Raw genomic sequence first — 18661 nt, forward strand, 5'->3', positions numbered from 1 at the left:
TTTTCAGTAAAGCTAGGTGGACCTGCACAATTATATGCAGCTGTCTTTAATCAGTCCTACTTCTGCTGTTTTTGGACTGTGTGAACTGTTGTGTGGCTCATCCTGTGAAAGTCACAAAGGACACTAAAGGGGAAAAAAACACAATAAAAATAAAACCGAATCAATTGGGTGGCAATGAACTACTTAAACAGGGTCTAAGCAAGTCGTTAGACCAAATATATTATAACTATACTTTTTCTACTGTCAGGAAATACCATGACAGGACTGGATCAAACCCCCAGACCTCAAACAACAAGTCAAAAATAGATGTATTTTTATTCTTATTTGTTGTTTAATCAAGAAGCACAGTCAAAAACATCTCAGACAGCAAATGTGCATGTGACACTAGGTCTAATGATGCCTCCTGCTCATCCCAGGTTAAACCATCTATTTAGCCAAATTGCACATTTTGTAAAAGTTGCAAGAAAAAGGCAGAAAGTGAAGACAGAATTAAGAAAACACATCCTGGTTAGTCAGTTAGTACATTTAAATAGAAAAGAGAAGCTTGGAAGCAGGTTAGCAGAACAATTAGGAATTGGGCAAAAAGAATAAAAGAGCAGTCAGGAGGTAAGATGATACACATGTGTGAGGCAAACTGACAAGGAACAAAGGCAAGACAGCAGGTGAAATATACAGCAGCTAATTGGAGAATAGAACGGGTGAGGTTTGTCTCTGCATATATGAATCAGGTAATTGGGAGCAAGTCAGAGGACATCTGCTGGGTGGAGCAAGTGTGACAAGCTGCAGAGCAAGAAAAAACGATATCAAGAGAAACTGCTAAAGCAAACAAATATTTTATAACTTTTTTACCACCTTTCTCTAGTGTTCTGACAGTTTGTTGGTTTTTAAATATTATTTTTGTCCTAATTTCATATATCTGCCTCTGATATTTGCACCAACTCAACATAATGGATCCATACCTAATAAGTTTGTGGTGCTTAATTCATTTTTTAAAAAGTCTCCATGTTGTGGTGAAAGAAAAAATTTGATACATCAACTTTCTAATGGCATATATTTCAGTGAAAGAATAGCTTTGCAAGCTGCCTGTTGAAGTGACTGAGACATACGGGATACCTTAGTTTTTGCTTTGGATTGTCACAGCCGAGCTAGACTTTAATTCCAGAATTCCTGGCTCCTCTGCCCCCACACTGCAGGAGCAGGGAGGAGGAGGATGCTTGCCCTGCTTAACTTGCCATCATTATGAGGAAAAGTACTGACCAAGCTAACAGCTACCCTGGGTAGGAGTCACTCAGAGACACAAAGGAATGCACTATTATAGCTTCAAACAGTAGGGGGGAGAGGAATGGGGGAGGAAAATGTGAGAATGCTGAGCAGTGCCTAGTGGGAAAAGAAGATGTTTTTTTAAAAAGGAGTAGGGCTGTGGACGTGGTTCAGTAGTCATATTTAATATATATTTTTAAATATACCATATTTAAGAGTAATGTATTTTTACCACGATATAATTCATTTCAATTCAATTTATTTATACAGCACCAAATTGCAACAACAGCCGCCTGAAGGTGCTTTATACTGTAAGGTAGACCCTACAATAATACCTCCAGAGAACAATCATATGACCCCCTACGAGCAAGCACTTTGACAACAGTGGGAACAAAACCTCTCTTTAAACAGGAAGAAACCTCCAGCAGAACCAGGCTCAGGGCGGGGCCATGGGTCCATATTCCTGAAGACCGCTGTGTTACTGGGAGATTCAGTGTTGCAGAATTCTTTTATGTCCCCTTCCCTGGATCTGTGCCTCCATGCAAACCTATCTCCAAGGTCCACACACAGTTCTTTGGGTTTCATGGCTTGGTTTGTGCTCTGACATGAACTGTCAACTATGGGACCTTATCCGGTTGTTAAGTGATGACGTGACGAATCCTACTTCCGGGCTTAAAGTAGTCTGCGTTTAATATGGCTTTTGTGTTGTTAACATGTTTAATGTTTTGTATTTTCTTCTATTTAATCTCAAAAAGCTCCTAAAACAGTCAGTGATCACTGTTGACCTCCCTCGGCTTTTATTACCGCTAATCATTTATTTAAGCTCAGTTTTTAAAACCTTAGGATGTAACTGCAGCCCAGCCCATGCAGCAGTATATGAATGACTAACCTCGTATTGTGGATGGATTATCTCAGTTGTTCTCCTGGCTGAAGTTTGGTCCTTTTACAGCATCCTGCCATGCGATTACATTTGTTCCTGACCACCGAGAACACTCACGTTAACTTTTATCGAGTGGAAAAAAAGTTAGCTTGTTTATATTATGCTAACATAGCTGTGTCGCTAGCTGTCACGTAGCACATCATTATATACCAGCTAGCCAAACTTCAGTAACCCTACAAACGTCACTGCTGTTTAGTTTTCTGTCTTCATTTATGTTGGAAGTGATAGCAGAGCTGTACGTTTGAATTAGTTTCAGAAATCTCTCAGTCAGAACATGCTATATCATGTTTAGATAGAAGCTAGCGAGCTAACTTCCTGCTAACTTCTAACTCCGTTAAATGTCATAAATTCCGTTTTCATGGATGCCTGGATGTTAAGCTCAATTGTTACACCTGGTAGAGCAGAACGCTGATCATTTTATTAAAGATGAAAGACTTTAGACAGTTTTTCAACTCTCAGTAATGCCATAGTGATCGTTTGATATATGGACCTGCAGCGGAGTTTAGGCCCAGACACGGCTAGTGACGTCAGACTTAACGACCGGATAATAAGTGTGTGCCTTTCATATAAGTTCAATCAACTGAGGTTACCACGGGTGGAGTCCAATCAGTTTGTAGAAATATCTGACAGATCATCTGAGCTCAATTCTGAGTGTCATGGCAAAAGCTGTGAATTAATATGTACATGTTCTGTTTTTGCCCTGCGACACACTGGCGACCTGTCCAGGGTGTACCCCGCCTCTCGCCCTACGATAGCTGGGATAGGCTCCAGCACCCCCGCAACCCTGAAAAGGATGGATGGATGTTCTGTTTTTGTTTTTTACCTTCAAAGTGTATTCACTTGGTCATTATTTCGAGGTGAGAAATTTATGTAATTCAATATTGCATAATGCTGTAACATGACAAAATGTTGACCCAGTGAAGTGCTGTAAGCACTCTCCAGATGCACTGTACTGAGAATGTGTTTAGCATTTAGATAAAATGCACCTGAAGCCTGACATGGTGGATCTTCAAATGTAAAATATACACATCACTGACGTCACAGAGGAAAAAAAGATCATCCATGTTATACATTTTGGTGTTTTATTTTTACTTTAACACTGATTAAGACACATTTCAAAATAACCTGATCCCATATCCAGCCTCATTTCTCTTATATACATAAACAAACACTGTAACCATAAACATTGATGGGAAATATACATTTTGCTTTACACACACGAGCTTTGTAAGACCGTTACAGTCTCAGTGTCGACAACTACAAGTCTGCTGACCCATTAATTTTACTCATAAACCAAATAACATTTCTAAACAACAAAACCAAACTGTCAGTGCTCTCTGAACAGACTGTAATCTTTTGGAGTCGGGTGCCTCGTGCACAGATCTAACATGGCACAGTTTCAGTAAAAACACCACCAGTGTAAAAATCATTATTATCATACTGTACATAGTTGAGATATTTGTCTACCCTGTGCATATTCTGTTAAAAGACATTGTGTAATACTGTATGTATACTTTAATCAACATGTGATTAAAGTATTATATGTCATCTCTAAGATGCAAAACACCTAAACAGCTACAAATAACACAGGATCCTATGAAGGCACGTACCTCTACATTCACTTTAAAGGGGCCAATTAAGGATTTCAGGCTGTTATTAAACACTATGGGAGCCCTGCAGAAATATAAACAAGCCTGACTAATAATTACAACACAGTATGATTATTTCCACAGAAAACTTCATGAATAACCACATTTATCTCACCAGCATAGTCCAGCCAACACTTACATATTAAAGGGCATCCAGGTTGCAAGACTTGCAAATAAAGCCTCTGAATTTACAGTAAATAGTGCAGGAATATTTGTATTCTGTTAAATTTGTATATGTCATGCCTTGATGATTGGGATGTTTGCTTGGGGTGTCTATTTCTGCATTTACGATTAAACTCTGTGCATACAGAGGACACAAGGTAAACTGTAACTTAAACTCTAACGTTTTAAATCTTCAAAAAATATACAGATAATGAGCAGAATTATGTGGATATAACACAGCTTAAGATAATAAGAAAAACTCTGAGTATTAATGTGTAGGTGTAAAAGCTTCCCTCCCCATAGTCCTCATTGCCCAGCTGATGTTTTTCACAGTCTGACTGAAGACATTTACTTGTTCAGCAATATCAACAGCATTTCATATTCAGGTCGAAGTTTTGGCTTCCACTTCCTTCCAGATGTGCTGTATGGGCGTGAGTTCTTCCACAAATCAATTAAGAACATTTATGTTTGGAATTAAAATACAATGACATGTAAAACAGAGATTTATAAGCACATAACTGAACTGAAATGTTCCTTTAGCAAAAGAAAAGACCAAACCAAGAACAATTTCCCAGAACCTTCCTTAAGTGTAAGAGTTGTCGGAGCACCAAAACATCTGAACTATAACACAGTCTGACAGCACGTTTCTCTTCTACACATCCTATGCAAAATAAAACTAAGCTATGATATATAACCATCACTTGGGTTGGTTCATCGCGTTTATTGTAACCTCGCAATCGGAATAACCTTTTCTTAAGAACTGTCTCGAGTAGAACAGCAGCTTTGCTCCTCAGTGGAAATCCGGCACCTCACTAACCCAATAAAACAGAAACGGATATGAATATACTTTTGGCCACCGATCTGTATTAGGGCAGATGTAATTGGCTGGATGAAACAAAATCAATGTAAACTTCAAACATGAAACATTCACAATATTCAGCTGTCACTTGTATGTCACTTGTTTGTGTTTTTCCATGATTTTTAAAGTTTTACATGAGTGTATGACCTCTGCACCATCCATTAACTGTAAAGGTCAGCAGCACTGGTGAATACAGAGTAAAAGGCAAGTGAGCAGGTGAACAGGACTACAAATGCACAGACAGTGCTTTCAAACTTTCAAATATTCCTGTAATTGTTAACTTGAATGAGGAATTCTTTACATTACTCTCAAGGTCAAATTCAGTCTGATCAGCATTTATGAAACAATATAAAACAACAGGCTTAAATTAAGCGAAATGATTGGTCGTTGGCCACAGTGGATAAACATCGGAATGTATAAACTCATAACATGTAATAATGGTATGTGTGTTTCCTTTGTGTATTCACGTCCACAAATACAGGTGTGACCTCCTCGGACTACAGCAGTAACATTTCTACAACAAAACACTCTGACACGAAAAATACATCAAAATAAACAAACATAAAAACAAATTCAGTGGTTTCAACTTTTGCAGCAAAGTAAACACAGCATAGAGACATGCAAACAACAATGACATTATAATTACTCAATAATAAAGAATGGATGGTGTGGTTGACTGTGTGGAGTCATACAGTGCACATTGACAATATAATACAGCAGTTAGTTCTTTTACTCCTACTTAGGCCACAGCGACGTCTCGCCACAGCGACGTCTCGCCACAGCGACGTCTCGCCACACGCTCCGTTTAGAGTTCTGATCTCATTTTTCATCACACAAACTTTCCAGAGAATTCTCATTCCCAACGCGTAACAGACCGACGATCTGTCACAGACCGAGGTGTCTCAATGTAGCGTGAAATGAGACGCTCCGGATTCTCCATTGAATCCAACAGAATGCCACTCGCGGCGCTAACACACGCTTAGAGCAGAGGCTCTAACCCAGGGGTGGGCAATCTCAGTCCACGAGGGCCGGTGTCCCTGCAGGTGTTAGATGTGTCCTCGAACCAACACAGCTGATTTAAATGGCTAAATTAGCTCCTCAATGGCTGTGTCCCAATCCAGGCTCTGCAGCCTTAAAGGCCGCATTTTAAGGCCGATTACGTCACAGCGACGCGACGAAGGCTGTCCCAATTCGAAGGCTGCTCGAAATGCGGCCCTCAAATGCGTCCTTCATTTCCCTGAATTTTAAGGACGTGGCGGTGTAGACTTCGTGGCCCAACATATCCCAGAATGCATAGCGCGGCGGTGGGTGTGGATAATTTTGCCGAAAAAAAACGGCGGATGAGGGGCGCCCGAAGAGTAAACTTTAAGTAAGTACTGAATATTATGTCACTTATTTATGTGCAAATGTTTAATAACGAAGAACATTAAAACATTCCTGTTGGCCACATGTCGGCAAAGTTATGTGACATTAGTGACGTTTGTACTAACTTGGTTTTAAAGCCTTTACTTTAAAATATACGCCATTCAATAGCTGAGCTTAATCTTACAGAGAATGATCAAAGCTCATGTAGAAACAAACAAACAAATGAACAGAAGATTTTCTCCTTCATTTCTGTCAAACAAAGCTGTATGACACGTTTCCAGCTGTTAGTATCATGGTTGCTAGGCAACCTGGGCAGCGTGACGGAGGCTAGACCGTCCCATTTCACAAGCCTCGCACTTCCGGCCTTAGCGGTCTTTGAGTACGTGGCCCTTGAGGATTGTTGAGGCTGCGTACTTTAAGGCTGCAGACCCTGAATTGGGATACAGCCAACATGTCCTGTAGTTCTCCAGAGGCCTGGTAACGAACTAATCATGTGATTCAGGTGTGTTGACCCAGGGTGAGATCTAAAACCTGCAGGACACCGGCCCTCGTGGACTGAGATTGCCCACCCCTGCTCTAACCCTAACCCTATCAGACAGTGTTTTCTAAAGTGATTCATGGTCAGAATGTAAAACACATTGACATGTAGAGATTCATTCCAAACGGCTCTCATGCCTCTGAACATGCCGAGGATTTGTCACGTAGCGTCGGTATGTTACGTGTTGGGATGAGAACGTGTTGGAACTTTCTGTACTGTTTTATTCACACAAACCCGAGCCAGATGTGCTCCTTGAGTAATACTGCATTGTACTTTAACCTCTTAACATCCACCAGGTCACCAGCAACACAACTAAGGTGAGGGTTAGAGTTATGTTTGGGTTTTGTTTTCTAAAAGACTACGACGAAGTCTCGTCAAATCCTTTGGCATTGCAGTTTTTGTTTGTTTGTTTGTTAATAGCGTTTTCATTATTTTTAAATTGGAAAAATTGCATAAAAAGGTGAGCATATATATCAACCAACGCCTAACTGTAGTTGAGTCGCTCGTAACCTGACTGATTTTAAAACGTTAACGATGCTCTTTTCCAGTGGGACATCGTTTATATTAGGCAAGTGGAATCCCTGGCAGCATTCTTGAATTAGAAATTTAACATCAAGGTAATTTAATTCAAAATGCATTCTTTCAGACAAAAAAGCTTCACTGTGGAAGGAAAGAAAGGAAAATCAGATGGCAAAACCCAATATGGCAAAAAGATGACGGATATAAAAATGACGTCTGGCTCCAGAAAAATCTAAAACTTCAGTGTGTAACTACAACTACCACAAAGAGTGGGGAACAAAGTAGTGCGCAACATGCACGGATCAGCCACAGCGTGAAAACCTAACGTTGGCTCTCTCAGTTAAAACCTCGGGTCTGTCACTGGGACGAGCAGCAGACATTTTGGTCCGTTTAGCTTCCGGTTCTGATCACATCCCATAACAGCTCAGATTCGATCTGGACCTGAGCACGTTGGAGTTCAGCTCCACGTGTTGGGCTCTGTGGTGCTCTCGCTCTACTCCTGAGCCCTTGTTGTGGTGCAGTTTTTTTCTTCTTTCCTTTTTATTTATGCAAAACAGATTTAGTGTGAAAAGCAACGCCCAACTTCTCAGAGAGCTAAACATCGAATGACCAAACTGTTTCTACCAGCACAGTCTGAGTTTGCCTCTGTCAGCATCCACGTTGAAGTCTTCACCTATAAGTTGTGAATGTCACAAGTTTTTCTAGAGAGAAAATGTGATACTGATTATTTTGTTACCTCTTTCCTTGTGCAAAGGATAACACTGAGGACTATTGGATCTCTCGCCCTTAATATGCATCCTTTGGATGTAAGTCTGTGAGGAAAGGCTTCAAGCCTTAGATAAGCCTCTCTTCTGGAGGCACTTTAAGGACGCTGCCCATTTCCAGTCTGGCCCCAGCTACTTCCTGTGAGCTGGGGCTGTATGTGCCCTCTGATTGACGCTTCTTTCGTGCTGTCATGATGAGAAAAAACACCACCAGGATGGCCAGTAAGACACATAGAGTGGTCAAAGGAATGGCCACTACCAACCATGGAACTCGCTCTGTTTGTTCCTCTTTCTGCAAGAGAACAGCACAGACCAGCTTAGTTTGAAGTGTGGATAAAGACTCAGACTGACAGAAGCTGAAGCACAATTTCAAGCACTGCTCTGGAAGTTTAATCACATTTTCTCTTGTAGCTAAAGGAAACCTGACTCAAATAAAGGCATTTCAAACTGCAAACCCGTTGAGCAGAACTAAGCACATTAACTTACGACTAGTTTTGGTGAATGGAGCTGTGTGTCACTTACATTGCTATCGCAAAGCGTGCCAGTGTATCCTGACACACACACACACTGGAAGTGGTTGAGTCTGTCCAGACAGGTGGCACCATTGAGACAAGGGCTGGACTCACACTCATCTATTTCTGTCTCACACCTGAAACACATCAGCAAGGTTTTAGCACAATACTGACTGACAGAGCAGCAGCTCACATGTGCCCTCCTGACCTTTCTACTTAGATGTGGTTCAGATGTACTTTTAAAAGTACAGGGTGTGGAAGAGGAGTGTGTGCAGTGTCGTACTCTTACCTGTCTCCAGCATATCCTGGCTTGCAGGTACAGTTGCCCCCAGAGTCACCTCCAATACAAACTCCTCCATTAAGACACTCAGTGTTCGCATTGCATGCCACAGGAGGAAAACGCCATCTATTAGACACACAAACACATTTTCTCAAGGAGGCTTTCGACAGCAGAGCTTCAGCTAATGATTATTTTTAGTAGCTGAAGCTCATCAGCTCTTCCGGTTATTGGATATTTTGTTCCGTAAAACACAGGACTGGAAAAACAGACTGGAAAAACACGTCTTTCAGAAGCTGGAACCATCAAATGTTTGGCATTTCTGTTTGTTTCAGATGACACTGGCAGATTATTCATGTTGATCACCTAGTTTACTAATTGTTAATTTTTTATAGAGTGTTTAATTCTAGTAAAAAATAATAGTTTTCAGGGCACATGTATATTGAAAAAAGGATAAAACACAACGTTAAATGGTAAGTGTTACCTGAAGCGAGCTTCAGTTATAACATGAGGCCAAATTTATGCAGCAAAGAGAAAAAAATCACACAGCTGTGGGTGAAAATGAAGAATAGCTGTAAAGAGAAGCAACTTCTTTACAGTTGACAGAGAAAGTGCAGGCGCAAAAAGGAATGTAAACGATGGTCAGCAGGGCAGAGCACTTAAACTGATGGTAGCTCATTCTAGCTTGTGTGCTAATGCAAATTGGTAGATAACAGATGTAGCAATGTACTGAATGGCTAATAAAAGCTGATTCATCAAAACATGTTGGGTTTATCTTGCTTGCCTTTACTTGATAGGTGCTTTAGACAGTAAGGTTCTAAAAAAAGAAACAACGCCCGTTTTGTGCTATTTAAAGTACAGCGAGCTAGCTGCTTTACTATCTTAATATTTTCAGACATGAAATATTGGTTCATACATTAGACCAGCGGTTCCCAAAGTGGGGGGCGCAGAGCCATTGTAGGCGGGGCAAAGTATGACTAAAAAAAAAAAAAAGACTGCTTGGACAATGCTAGCATAATGGACACGTTATTGACGGGGCTCCCACACAAACACAAGATTTTCTTGTAAAACAAAGGGGGGCCTAGCAAAAAGAGTTTGGGAACCACTGCATTACACAATAAATGCTATAACAAACTGCTAGAAATAAGCAGCCAACTGACAAATTGATCTGAAATAAATCTCTGCATAACGTTCAGGCAGCCTGTAATCATCCTTTGAAAGAATAATTTTAAATTCTTTAAGAATGTAAATAAAAAAGTAACAACTGCAGGAGAAATTTCAATATAGAACCAGGCAAAGTTTTGCCTGGTGCAGTTTTGCACGTTTAACCCTGAGATGCGGGGTCATTTTTGACCCCGCGTGTTTTGATTCTTCAAAATCTTTAAAATGAAAAGTTGTAATATATTCATATTCCAGGTATTCTTCATAAAACATGTTTGGGACATGAGGCCATTTGCATTTGTATTTACTTTTTAATTATTTTTTAAAAATTGCAGTTCTTGTATCACTACCCCACTCTTCCACAAGTGGCGTCAAAAATGAGCCCAAGCAGTTCCTATGAAATCTTCTATGAACCTTTAATTTTTAGCAACTCCGACCGTCCCACTTACACTTCTGATGTCAGCAGTCTCACCACCCAGGTCATTTTTACACAGCAACATATATGTAAGTATTATCCCCATTTATGAACTTGTTTTTCATTGTACCGTCCATGTGTTTTTGGGAGTCCTCTGCATAACCCATTGTAAAAGGAAACTATGTCAATTTGAAGATATTTGCCATTTCTTGCGCTTTGATGACAAGAGGACCCGTGCCAACCGACTGAAACAGACCACATGGCAGCTTCCTGCTACATATGGGACCTGTTCCTGATCAACTGCAGGTAGGAATTCATCCCCAGTGATTGTGTCACAGTGGATGAACAACTTGTGCCTTTCAGAGGTATGACCCAGCTTCTACAGTATACCGAGTAAGCCCGCCAAGTATGGCATAAAAATCTTCTGGGTTTGTGATGCACGCATCCCATATGCAACTGATGGGATCGTGTACCTAGGCAGACAACCAGGGGATGACACCCAGAAGAATCTGGGGGAAAACACTGACAGTCAGTTGTGCAGTGGATTCAGACACACAGGCCACAACATCACCACTGACAACTTCTTCACCATCTTGCAGAGCATCTCCTTGAGAAGGTTCTGACTATTGTGGAAACTTTGCGACAGAACAAGCCAGACATTCTTCCAGTCATGAAGGCTTCCAGGTCCAGAGATGTCCACAACCTACATCACTGATGCAACGGGAAGGTGTGGAGTGAAAAAAGAACGGCTGCAATCCAGTCACAGGAAAGAAGCACACAGGGCCAGCAGAAGAAAAAGAGGTGCCAGTTGTGTCCAAGAAACAAAGATCGCAAAGCCACTGATTGCTGTTTGAAATGCAATACCCCTGTGTGCAATGATCACAGCCAGAAGCAAGTAGTTTGTGACAGCTGCACGCAGTGAGAGGAGATAAGATGTTTTTGTTGTGCTATGGTCTCCGGACCTCTTTTCGTCCTCCAGACATAGGGACAAACATGTTTTGACACCTGATTGATTGACTGATTGTTCAGTGCTAAAATGTAAATGAAAAGTAAACAATGTACATGTCAAAAATGAAATTTCTCTTTTGTTTGAACAAAATATATAATCTTAATCAAAATGAGAGAAATGTCTTTAATTTATGGCAAAAGCGCTTTGATTTTGTGGAGGGGGGGGGGTAGTGATACAAAAACTGCAATTTCTTAAAATTAATGAAAAAATAATTAAAAATGCAGTTTTATGAGGAATACCTGGAATCAGAAAATGTTACAACTCTTCATTTTAAAGATTTTGAAGAAAAACAACCCAGTTTATTGCAAAAACGCTTTGTTTTTATTTGGGGTCATTTTTGACCCCACTCGTGGAAGAATGTAGGTATTGGTAGGTTGTGCATCCAAGGGTTAAAAGAATGCGCTGTAGAGAAGCTGAAGGCTATACTCACTGGCAACGCTTTCCAATGTAGCCAGGAGGACACGAACAGGTGTGAGTGTCCTGTGTTTCCACACAGTCTCCTCCATTCTCACACTTGAACTCCAGACAGTTATCCACCTCCTCCCCACAGTCTTTCCCTTTGTATCCAGGCTCACATTCACACTGGAAGTCTGCCAGGAGGTCTTTACATGTACCGTAGACACAAGGAGTTGAAGAACACTCATTTATCTCTGTTTCACACAGCTCCCCCTCCCATCCAGGTGTGCAGCTGCAGTTAAACTCATTAAACTGGTCCTGACACACACCCTGGTTGAGACAGGGCTGCGAATCACAAATAGGTGCACCTCGGCACCCAATGCTTGGCTCGTGGCCACCCACTCTGGTGAATCGGCTCATCTGAGGTGGATCTGCTACCTTTATGAGCGGTAGGTAGACCCCACCCAGCCTCACCTCTCCTAAACATCCTGTGTATTTTTCTGCCAGCCAGATTTTGGTGTCATTGAGAAAGTTGAGGTTTCCAGTTGTTCCAAAGCTGACACCAGCTCTCTGTCCATCTACGGTGAGGCGCCAGCGCGATTCCGACTGTGTTGGGTCAATCATGGTGAGCTGAATGTGATGCCATGCCCCATCAGCGATTGTCCTGTCGCTCGTGAAGGCCTGCAGCTCTGCACCATCCCCACTGTCCAGTTTGACCAGCAGGCTGGAGTTGAGCAGGCCCAGGCAGAAGACCTCGGTTGTGTTGACAGAACGCAGCAAGATCCCGTTCTCATCCCGTGTTCGTATGTTCATGGTGATGTTGGTTATGGAGCTCAGCAGGGAGCTTTGGGCAATGTACTGGAGAGAATTGTCTTGAAAAATGGCTTCAGTTAAACCTGTGAGGGGAAAACGTCATGAGAGTTACTGGCACTAACAAACAGGTATATTAGGAAACAATTTTTGAAAAAATAAATGCTGCTGGTTCAGAGACATCACGTTAATTTTCACCTCCACCAAGGAGGTCATTGTTTGATTTGTCTGTTGGTCTTTCCTGAAGGATATGGATGAAAGTTTGATCAGAGTTGAGACTTCGCCCACCTTAGACGTCTTTTAGAGTCGAATCTTGACTCAGGAAGTATTGAATAACACTGTAAGACTGAAATAAGAAAACTTGGAAGACAGTGGCATCATGCTAAGAAAATAACTAATCCAGGCCCAGATATCCTTCTGGATCAAGGGACCTGCTTTATGCAGCAAATCTTCTGTGGCAAACACTTTGTAAAAATGGGAGGAAAGAATTACTTTTAGAATTAGATGAGCACTAAAAATGATTCTTGCTAAGTGATTAAGTCTCAATCAATCAGTCACACACACTCTTAAAGTGCTTTTATCTAACTTTCACAGACTCGGGGTCCATGTGTCCAAAGAGACTTGGACACACATGCTCTGGAGGATCCGGGGATCAATCCACTGACCTCCTGACTGATATACCATCTGCTCTACCAATGCCTAGTCTATCATATTTGATACATCAGATTTTTAGGACTTAAGTCTTCTACATCAGCAGTGTGATTTCTTGCTTTCCCTCCAAAAAACCTAAATAAATCGCAAAATTCATTTTTAAGCACAAAATTGCAAAAAAGAACCAGAAATATCAAAGATTATATAAATTCATATCCAGATTATTTTGATTATTTAAAGAGCTAAATGATTAGCTGTAGCACCAACAAAGTAAAGAGTAACACTTGATAACTAAACAATATAGTTCTGTAGAACCATTGTCATGTTGCTCTCTGTGCCACTTCAATGCTGCTACACAGTAAAAGCCATATAAGCTACTTCAATATGATGCAACATAATGTTTATGCACCTGCTACAGAGCTGTTAAGGTCACCGAGTCTCTCTGTCGATCTCATGAGACGTCCTCCTAAAGATCTAATGTTAAAAACTTTAATAAAAGATTCCTGATTTAAAAGAAAAAGAGCAGAAACAGATAAACCTGAATCTCTCTGGTTTGAAAAAACACAGTGCCAATCACTGCTCAGGGATTACTCACACTCATAACCATCCTGCAGCTCCATGCAGCGCACTCCCTCAGGGCAGGGCTTTTCGACGCACCACAAGCGAGTCTCGCATAGTTGACCCCGGTAGTTGGTGGAGCAGTTGCATCTGAAGTCATTCCAGGTTACCTGACACTGTCCACCATTGAAACACGGTTCATCCTGTGCACAGACAAACACAGATGGATGGATTAGACCATCGCTTGTAAAATCTCTCACCTGATGCGACCGCATAGGTTAAGGCTACTAAGAGGATTGAGCGCTAACTTACAGATCAGCAGGATTCTCAACCAGATGAATGATAATAGGGTTATCACAACCAAGCTATTAGACAGTCCTGCAATTGCCATGAGATACAAGAGCCATATATTTTCCCATAAATCAACTTTGCAGCGTATATTAATATCTCTCATTTCATTTTCATTTTGTCTGTAGTCAAACAGAAATGTTTCCAAACAGGAAACCTCACTGTGAGAGGACTGTACTTACGAATCCATCACCATAATAAATAATTATAAATAAAACTGTAAATCATGAGAAATTAAACAGGGATGCACTGCATCCTTTACCTTGCACGTATCATCACTTTGGCATCCTGGCAGCAGGTAATCCTCGGTGCTTGCCTGGTAAACCTCCATCCCCTCTGGATAACCTTCAGCAACCAGATGCTTGTGATCCAGTCGAATGTCCTGCAGACAGCCCTTGAAGTTTCCACCCCAGGCATTCGTGCTCTTGCCTGCAGGGAGCCCTCCAACATATGCCACATCCCCGGCTTCTACACTCACATTTCCTAAGGCACGATTATTGCCCGCTTTGGGAAAAACCACATGGCCACAATGTACCTTTACAATCACCAAATTATTTTTCCCATCAGTAACTGATCTCGCTTCTGAGAGAAGCGTGGTGTGAGGACTGTAGAGAGCAACAGTGCCTTCTTTCAGGTAGATAGTCAGGTAGGCGTCTCCTTCTCGATGAAACTGCAGGAGCATGCCACTGTGTTTGAGAGAGCGCATAAAAAACGAAACGGTAAAGTTGTCACCGTGAGTTTCTGATATGTTGAACATAGAATAGCTGGTGCTGTTTTCATGTCCAAAGGTCCAGGAAGGGTACTCTGAAGTAGGGGGAAGAAGGACAGAGTTTTAGTATTTTATCTCATGAACTATTAGATTTTATTATATTTATTATGCAAATGTATTAGTTTTTTTTTCATATTAAGATTTTAAGTACTAAACGAATGACGAGCACTGTGACATGTATGAATCAGGCTGACTGCAGAGGTTGGTTAGTGAGCTCTTCAGTAGCATCAGTAGCATTTACTATTACATTCTTTCTTTATGATATTATAATTTCATTATGATTATTTGTGTGATATCATATAAGATATCATATAAGATCCTAGAGCAAACAGTAAATTCTTTAATTCAAAAACTAAAGGTAATTGGCTAAATTAGTTTAAATTAATGCCAAGTTGTGCAGAAACCACAACTGCACTCTAAGGTAAAATAAAAAGGTGTTACTCAGTTTTTAACTAATGCATTTTGGGTCATTTTCTGCTTTGTGAATAAATGTAATATTTTATTACTTTACATTCTGTACTCAGTATTTTTGAAACAATTTCATTCAATTTTCTTTTATTTCTATAGTGTAATTTCACAACAACAACAATCCCCTCAAACAGAACCTACTTTGAACAATACCCAGCTTCACTATTCCACCGCTGAAGACTTGGCCTGGGCTTGAACATTATTAACAGATTTTGACCGATGTTATTATTTAAAAGGAAGCCGTAGTTTGATAAAACATTTTTGCTTAGTTTCACCGAGCTGTTGAAAGGTGCTTTGCCTTTATCAATCATTAGTTTGTATTTTCCCTCTTGCAATTCTAGTTTTGGTGGCAAATACTCTTAGCTGGTAAGAGGTGATTTTGCTTAATATAACCCTGGAGTCACTTTTCAGTGCTTCTGGTTTGACTGGAATATCTGCTTCTTATAACATATGGCTGTTGACGCAGATGCAGCTAGCATTAAAGCTGTTACTTGTAACCTCTTAACATCCACTAGATCAAACCATGTTTACAGATGGTGTTGTGTTAAGGTTGCATTTTAAGAAGATTTGAATCAAGTCTCTTTTTGTGACCTCGCAGTTCATAGTTATACCCAACAGGTAAAATTTCCAAATAAAGGGAGAGCTGTGAATCTAACCATAACTAGGACACCTGGGATTTTGTGTGTTGAGTTACTAAACCTAAGAAGTTCTTCCCTGTTCTGTTAATTCGTCCAGAAAACCATTTTTTTCAGTCAAAGCAGAGGTGAGATGTTTACTCCTACCTTTTTCACAGTTTTCTCCATAGTACGGTCGATGGCACTGACAGCTGGCACCGACCCACATATCCACACACTGTCCACGCTGCATGCATGGGTCCTCACCACACCAGTCTGGTTTGGTACATCCCAGTTCCAAGCCCGAATTCTCCTCCCTGATGAGATCTTGAGGCAGCAGCAGCTTATAGTCAACTTCAAAGTCTTCCATGCAGCCGATGAATGCCTTTCCACTGGACAAGTTGCCCACATATTTCTGTGGTGCCCCTCCTATATACAGCTGTTGGAAGGAGCTGGATTGGAGGAAGATCAGATGGTTTCGACCCTCATTCTTTACTTGGCATCCTTCCTCACAGCCGGGTCCTTTTACAGCCACAACCAATCTCTCATCCATGGTCACGGTTACCGTGTGCCATTCTCCATCATTGACTGGGCCTGGGTAATTGGCCCACAGTACCTTCCCTGATTTTACCTTTGCTTGGAGGGAGCCTTTGACAAGCTCGAGAGAGACAAAGTTCTCCACGGTGCCCCGGTAGTAGAGCACCATGTCAGGAAGAGTACTCCTGAATCGAAGCTGCATGTGTAGAACATTTGGCTTTGTCTTGTTCTTGAAAACAGGCAACTGCATATGGACGTAACCCTCTGAGTTGAAGGAGAAGGTGGTGGAGGTATTGCAGTGATCTCCTGTCCAGCCAGCAGGACACACACAGGTGTAGCCGTGTTCACCATTCTTGATCAAAACAGGGACGCAGCCTGCTCCGTGCTGGCACTGGTGCTGCCGGCAGCCGACGAGCCTGACGTCGCAGTCTCGCCCCCCCCAGGGCTCATGGACGGGCTCCAGCACGGGGCAGTGACACCTGTAGGAATTGGCAGCATCTTCGCAGGTGGCGCCGTTCTTGCAAGGATTACTGTCACACTCGTTGATGTCTACCTCACAGTGTACACCTGCATAAGGAAACACTGACATTTAGTGTCACTGCAACTTACTCCAGCAACACTCGTCCAACTTTGCCATGCTAAAAATACATTCACATGGATCATATTTTCACTACAACATCTCTTAGATATCAAGTCAGCGAAGCACACATGATGAAGACAAGGGATGAGCTTTCTGCGATTAACAGATGAGGAAATGACCTGAGGAAATAGCTGTTAATTTCACAATTAGACAACGATAGGATCTTCAGTCTCCCTAACACAATTAACTTAGTGACTGTCTTGTTGACTGCACCAACTGAACCTTTAAATATTGCATTTGTTAGCTGTGTATGACACACCCTCTGTGTTGGAAAGTAAGTCTATCTGTGTGATCGGTGGTCAGCGCCTTGTCAAACTCTGTTCAACGTTAACTCTCAACAGCAGCAGTCAACTTGCATTAAGCTAGTCCTCTGAAACACTCTAAACCCGAAGTGTCCTAAAGCTGCTCCTTCAGGCTGCCAATGCGCCACTCTCATAAAACCCTTGCAACTCTATGCAAATCTCATCTATGCAATCAAAGAGTGCTGCATCATACCTGTTACCCACCAGGGCCCACAGCAGCAGCACAGCAGCAGAACCAACCTCTTTTCTTCCATGACCCACTGAGGCAATGGACAACACACAGCTCACACTGGATGAGTGAAGTGACATAACCAAGTCCCCTCTCTCTCTCTCTAACATACGCACACACATAAACCAGAGGTGCCTCCTCTTCTCTACTCTGTACCAGGCAGACAGGCAGAAGTGATTACACCAGCCCTGCCCACCTTTTCTTCTGCCTTTTTTCTCCCTCCTCCATCAGTCTGTGAATTCCTCCCTCCCTCCCTTCTTCCTCCTCCTCCTTCCTCACTCACACCCTATACTCCTACTCCTATCTGCAGCTCAGTCCTATCAAAGCGATTAGCTCCCAGCCTCCAGCTGGCTCCTGTCAGTGTATGACAACAGGAATGCTGTGCTGCAGTCCCCTCCTTGCTCCATGAGCTGGTTTGTAGTTACTCACCAGTGCCAAGTACTTCCTGGAAAGAGCCAGCAGGAGGTGCTGCATGTTCAGTGTTTAAGGTGTGTGGGCCAGGTTTGAAAAGCACTGGACTATATAATAATATATACAATATATATCTATATTTCATTTAGTTTAGACCCTCTGCTCTTGTATGAATTAAATCCACAGTGAAATCATTAGTAGCAATGAACTGCACGTGCTTCTTACTGAAAGCTGGCTTGATGACACTCACAGCATAATGAAGAGCTGATCGAATAATCACCCGCTGCAGTCACTACAGTTTTGAACACTGCACCAGTAAAAACAGGAGCAGTGGTCAAATTAATGTGATATGTAAAAATGATTTTATTTGTAAATTTTTGTCATGTAACAGATATTTGATTTTTACATTTCTAAGCTTTTTAAATATATAAAAATGTCTCTATGCCAACATTTTCTCCTATAATTACTAAAGATTTGAAAAAATGATTCATCAGTTAG

At 41.5% G+C, this 18661-nt stretch overlaps 1 protein-coding gene across 1 annotated transcript in view; it reads right to left on the bottom strand.

The window, feature by feature from the left end:
- Nucleotides 1–3263: 3263 nt before the first annotated feature.
- Nucleotides 3264–18661, bottom strand: part of LOC146375571 (protein crumbs homolog 1-like) — a 36618-nt gene continuing 21220 nt past the window's right edge. Inside the window, exons 7-13 of the mRNA XM_084946583.1 lie at nt 16213–17148; nt 14456–14997; nt 13883–14048; nt 11861–12722; nt 8858–8974; nt 8579–8705; nt 3264–8348 (exon numbers count right to left, since the gene is read on the bottom strand). Coding sequence (XP_084802709.1) covers nt 8127–8348; nt 8579–8705; nt 8858–8974; nt 11861–12722; nt 13883–14048; nt 14456–14997; nt 16213–17148 — 2972 coding nt within the window. The 3' untranslated portion in view covers nt 3264–8126. The remainder of the gene's footprint in view (nt 8349–8578; nt 8706–8857; nt 8975–11860; nt 12723–13882; nt 14049–14455; nt 14998–16212; nt 17149–18661) is intronic.

This window comes from Perissodus microlepis, chromosome 12 (assembly GCF_051167445.1).
Source record: "Perissodus microlepis isolate ML-2025 ecotype Zambia chromosome 12, ASM5116744v1, whole genome shotgun sequence".
Lineage (NCBI taxonomy): Eukaryota > Metazoa > Chordata > Actinopteri > Cichliformes > Cichlidae > Perissodus > Perissodus microlepis.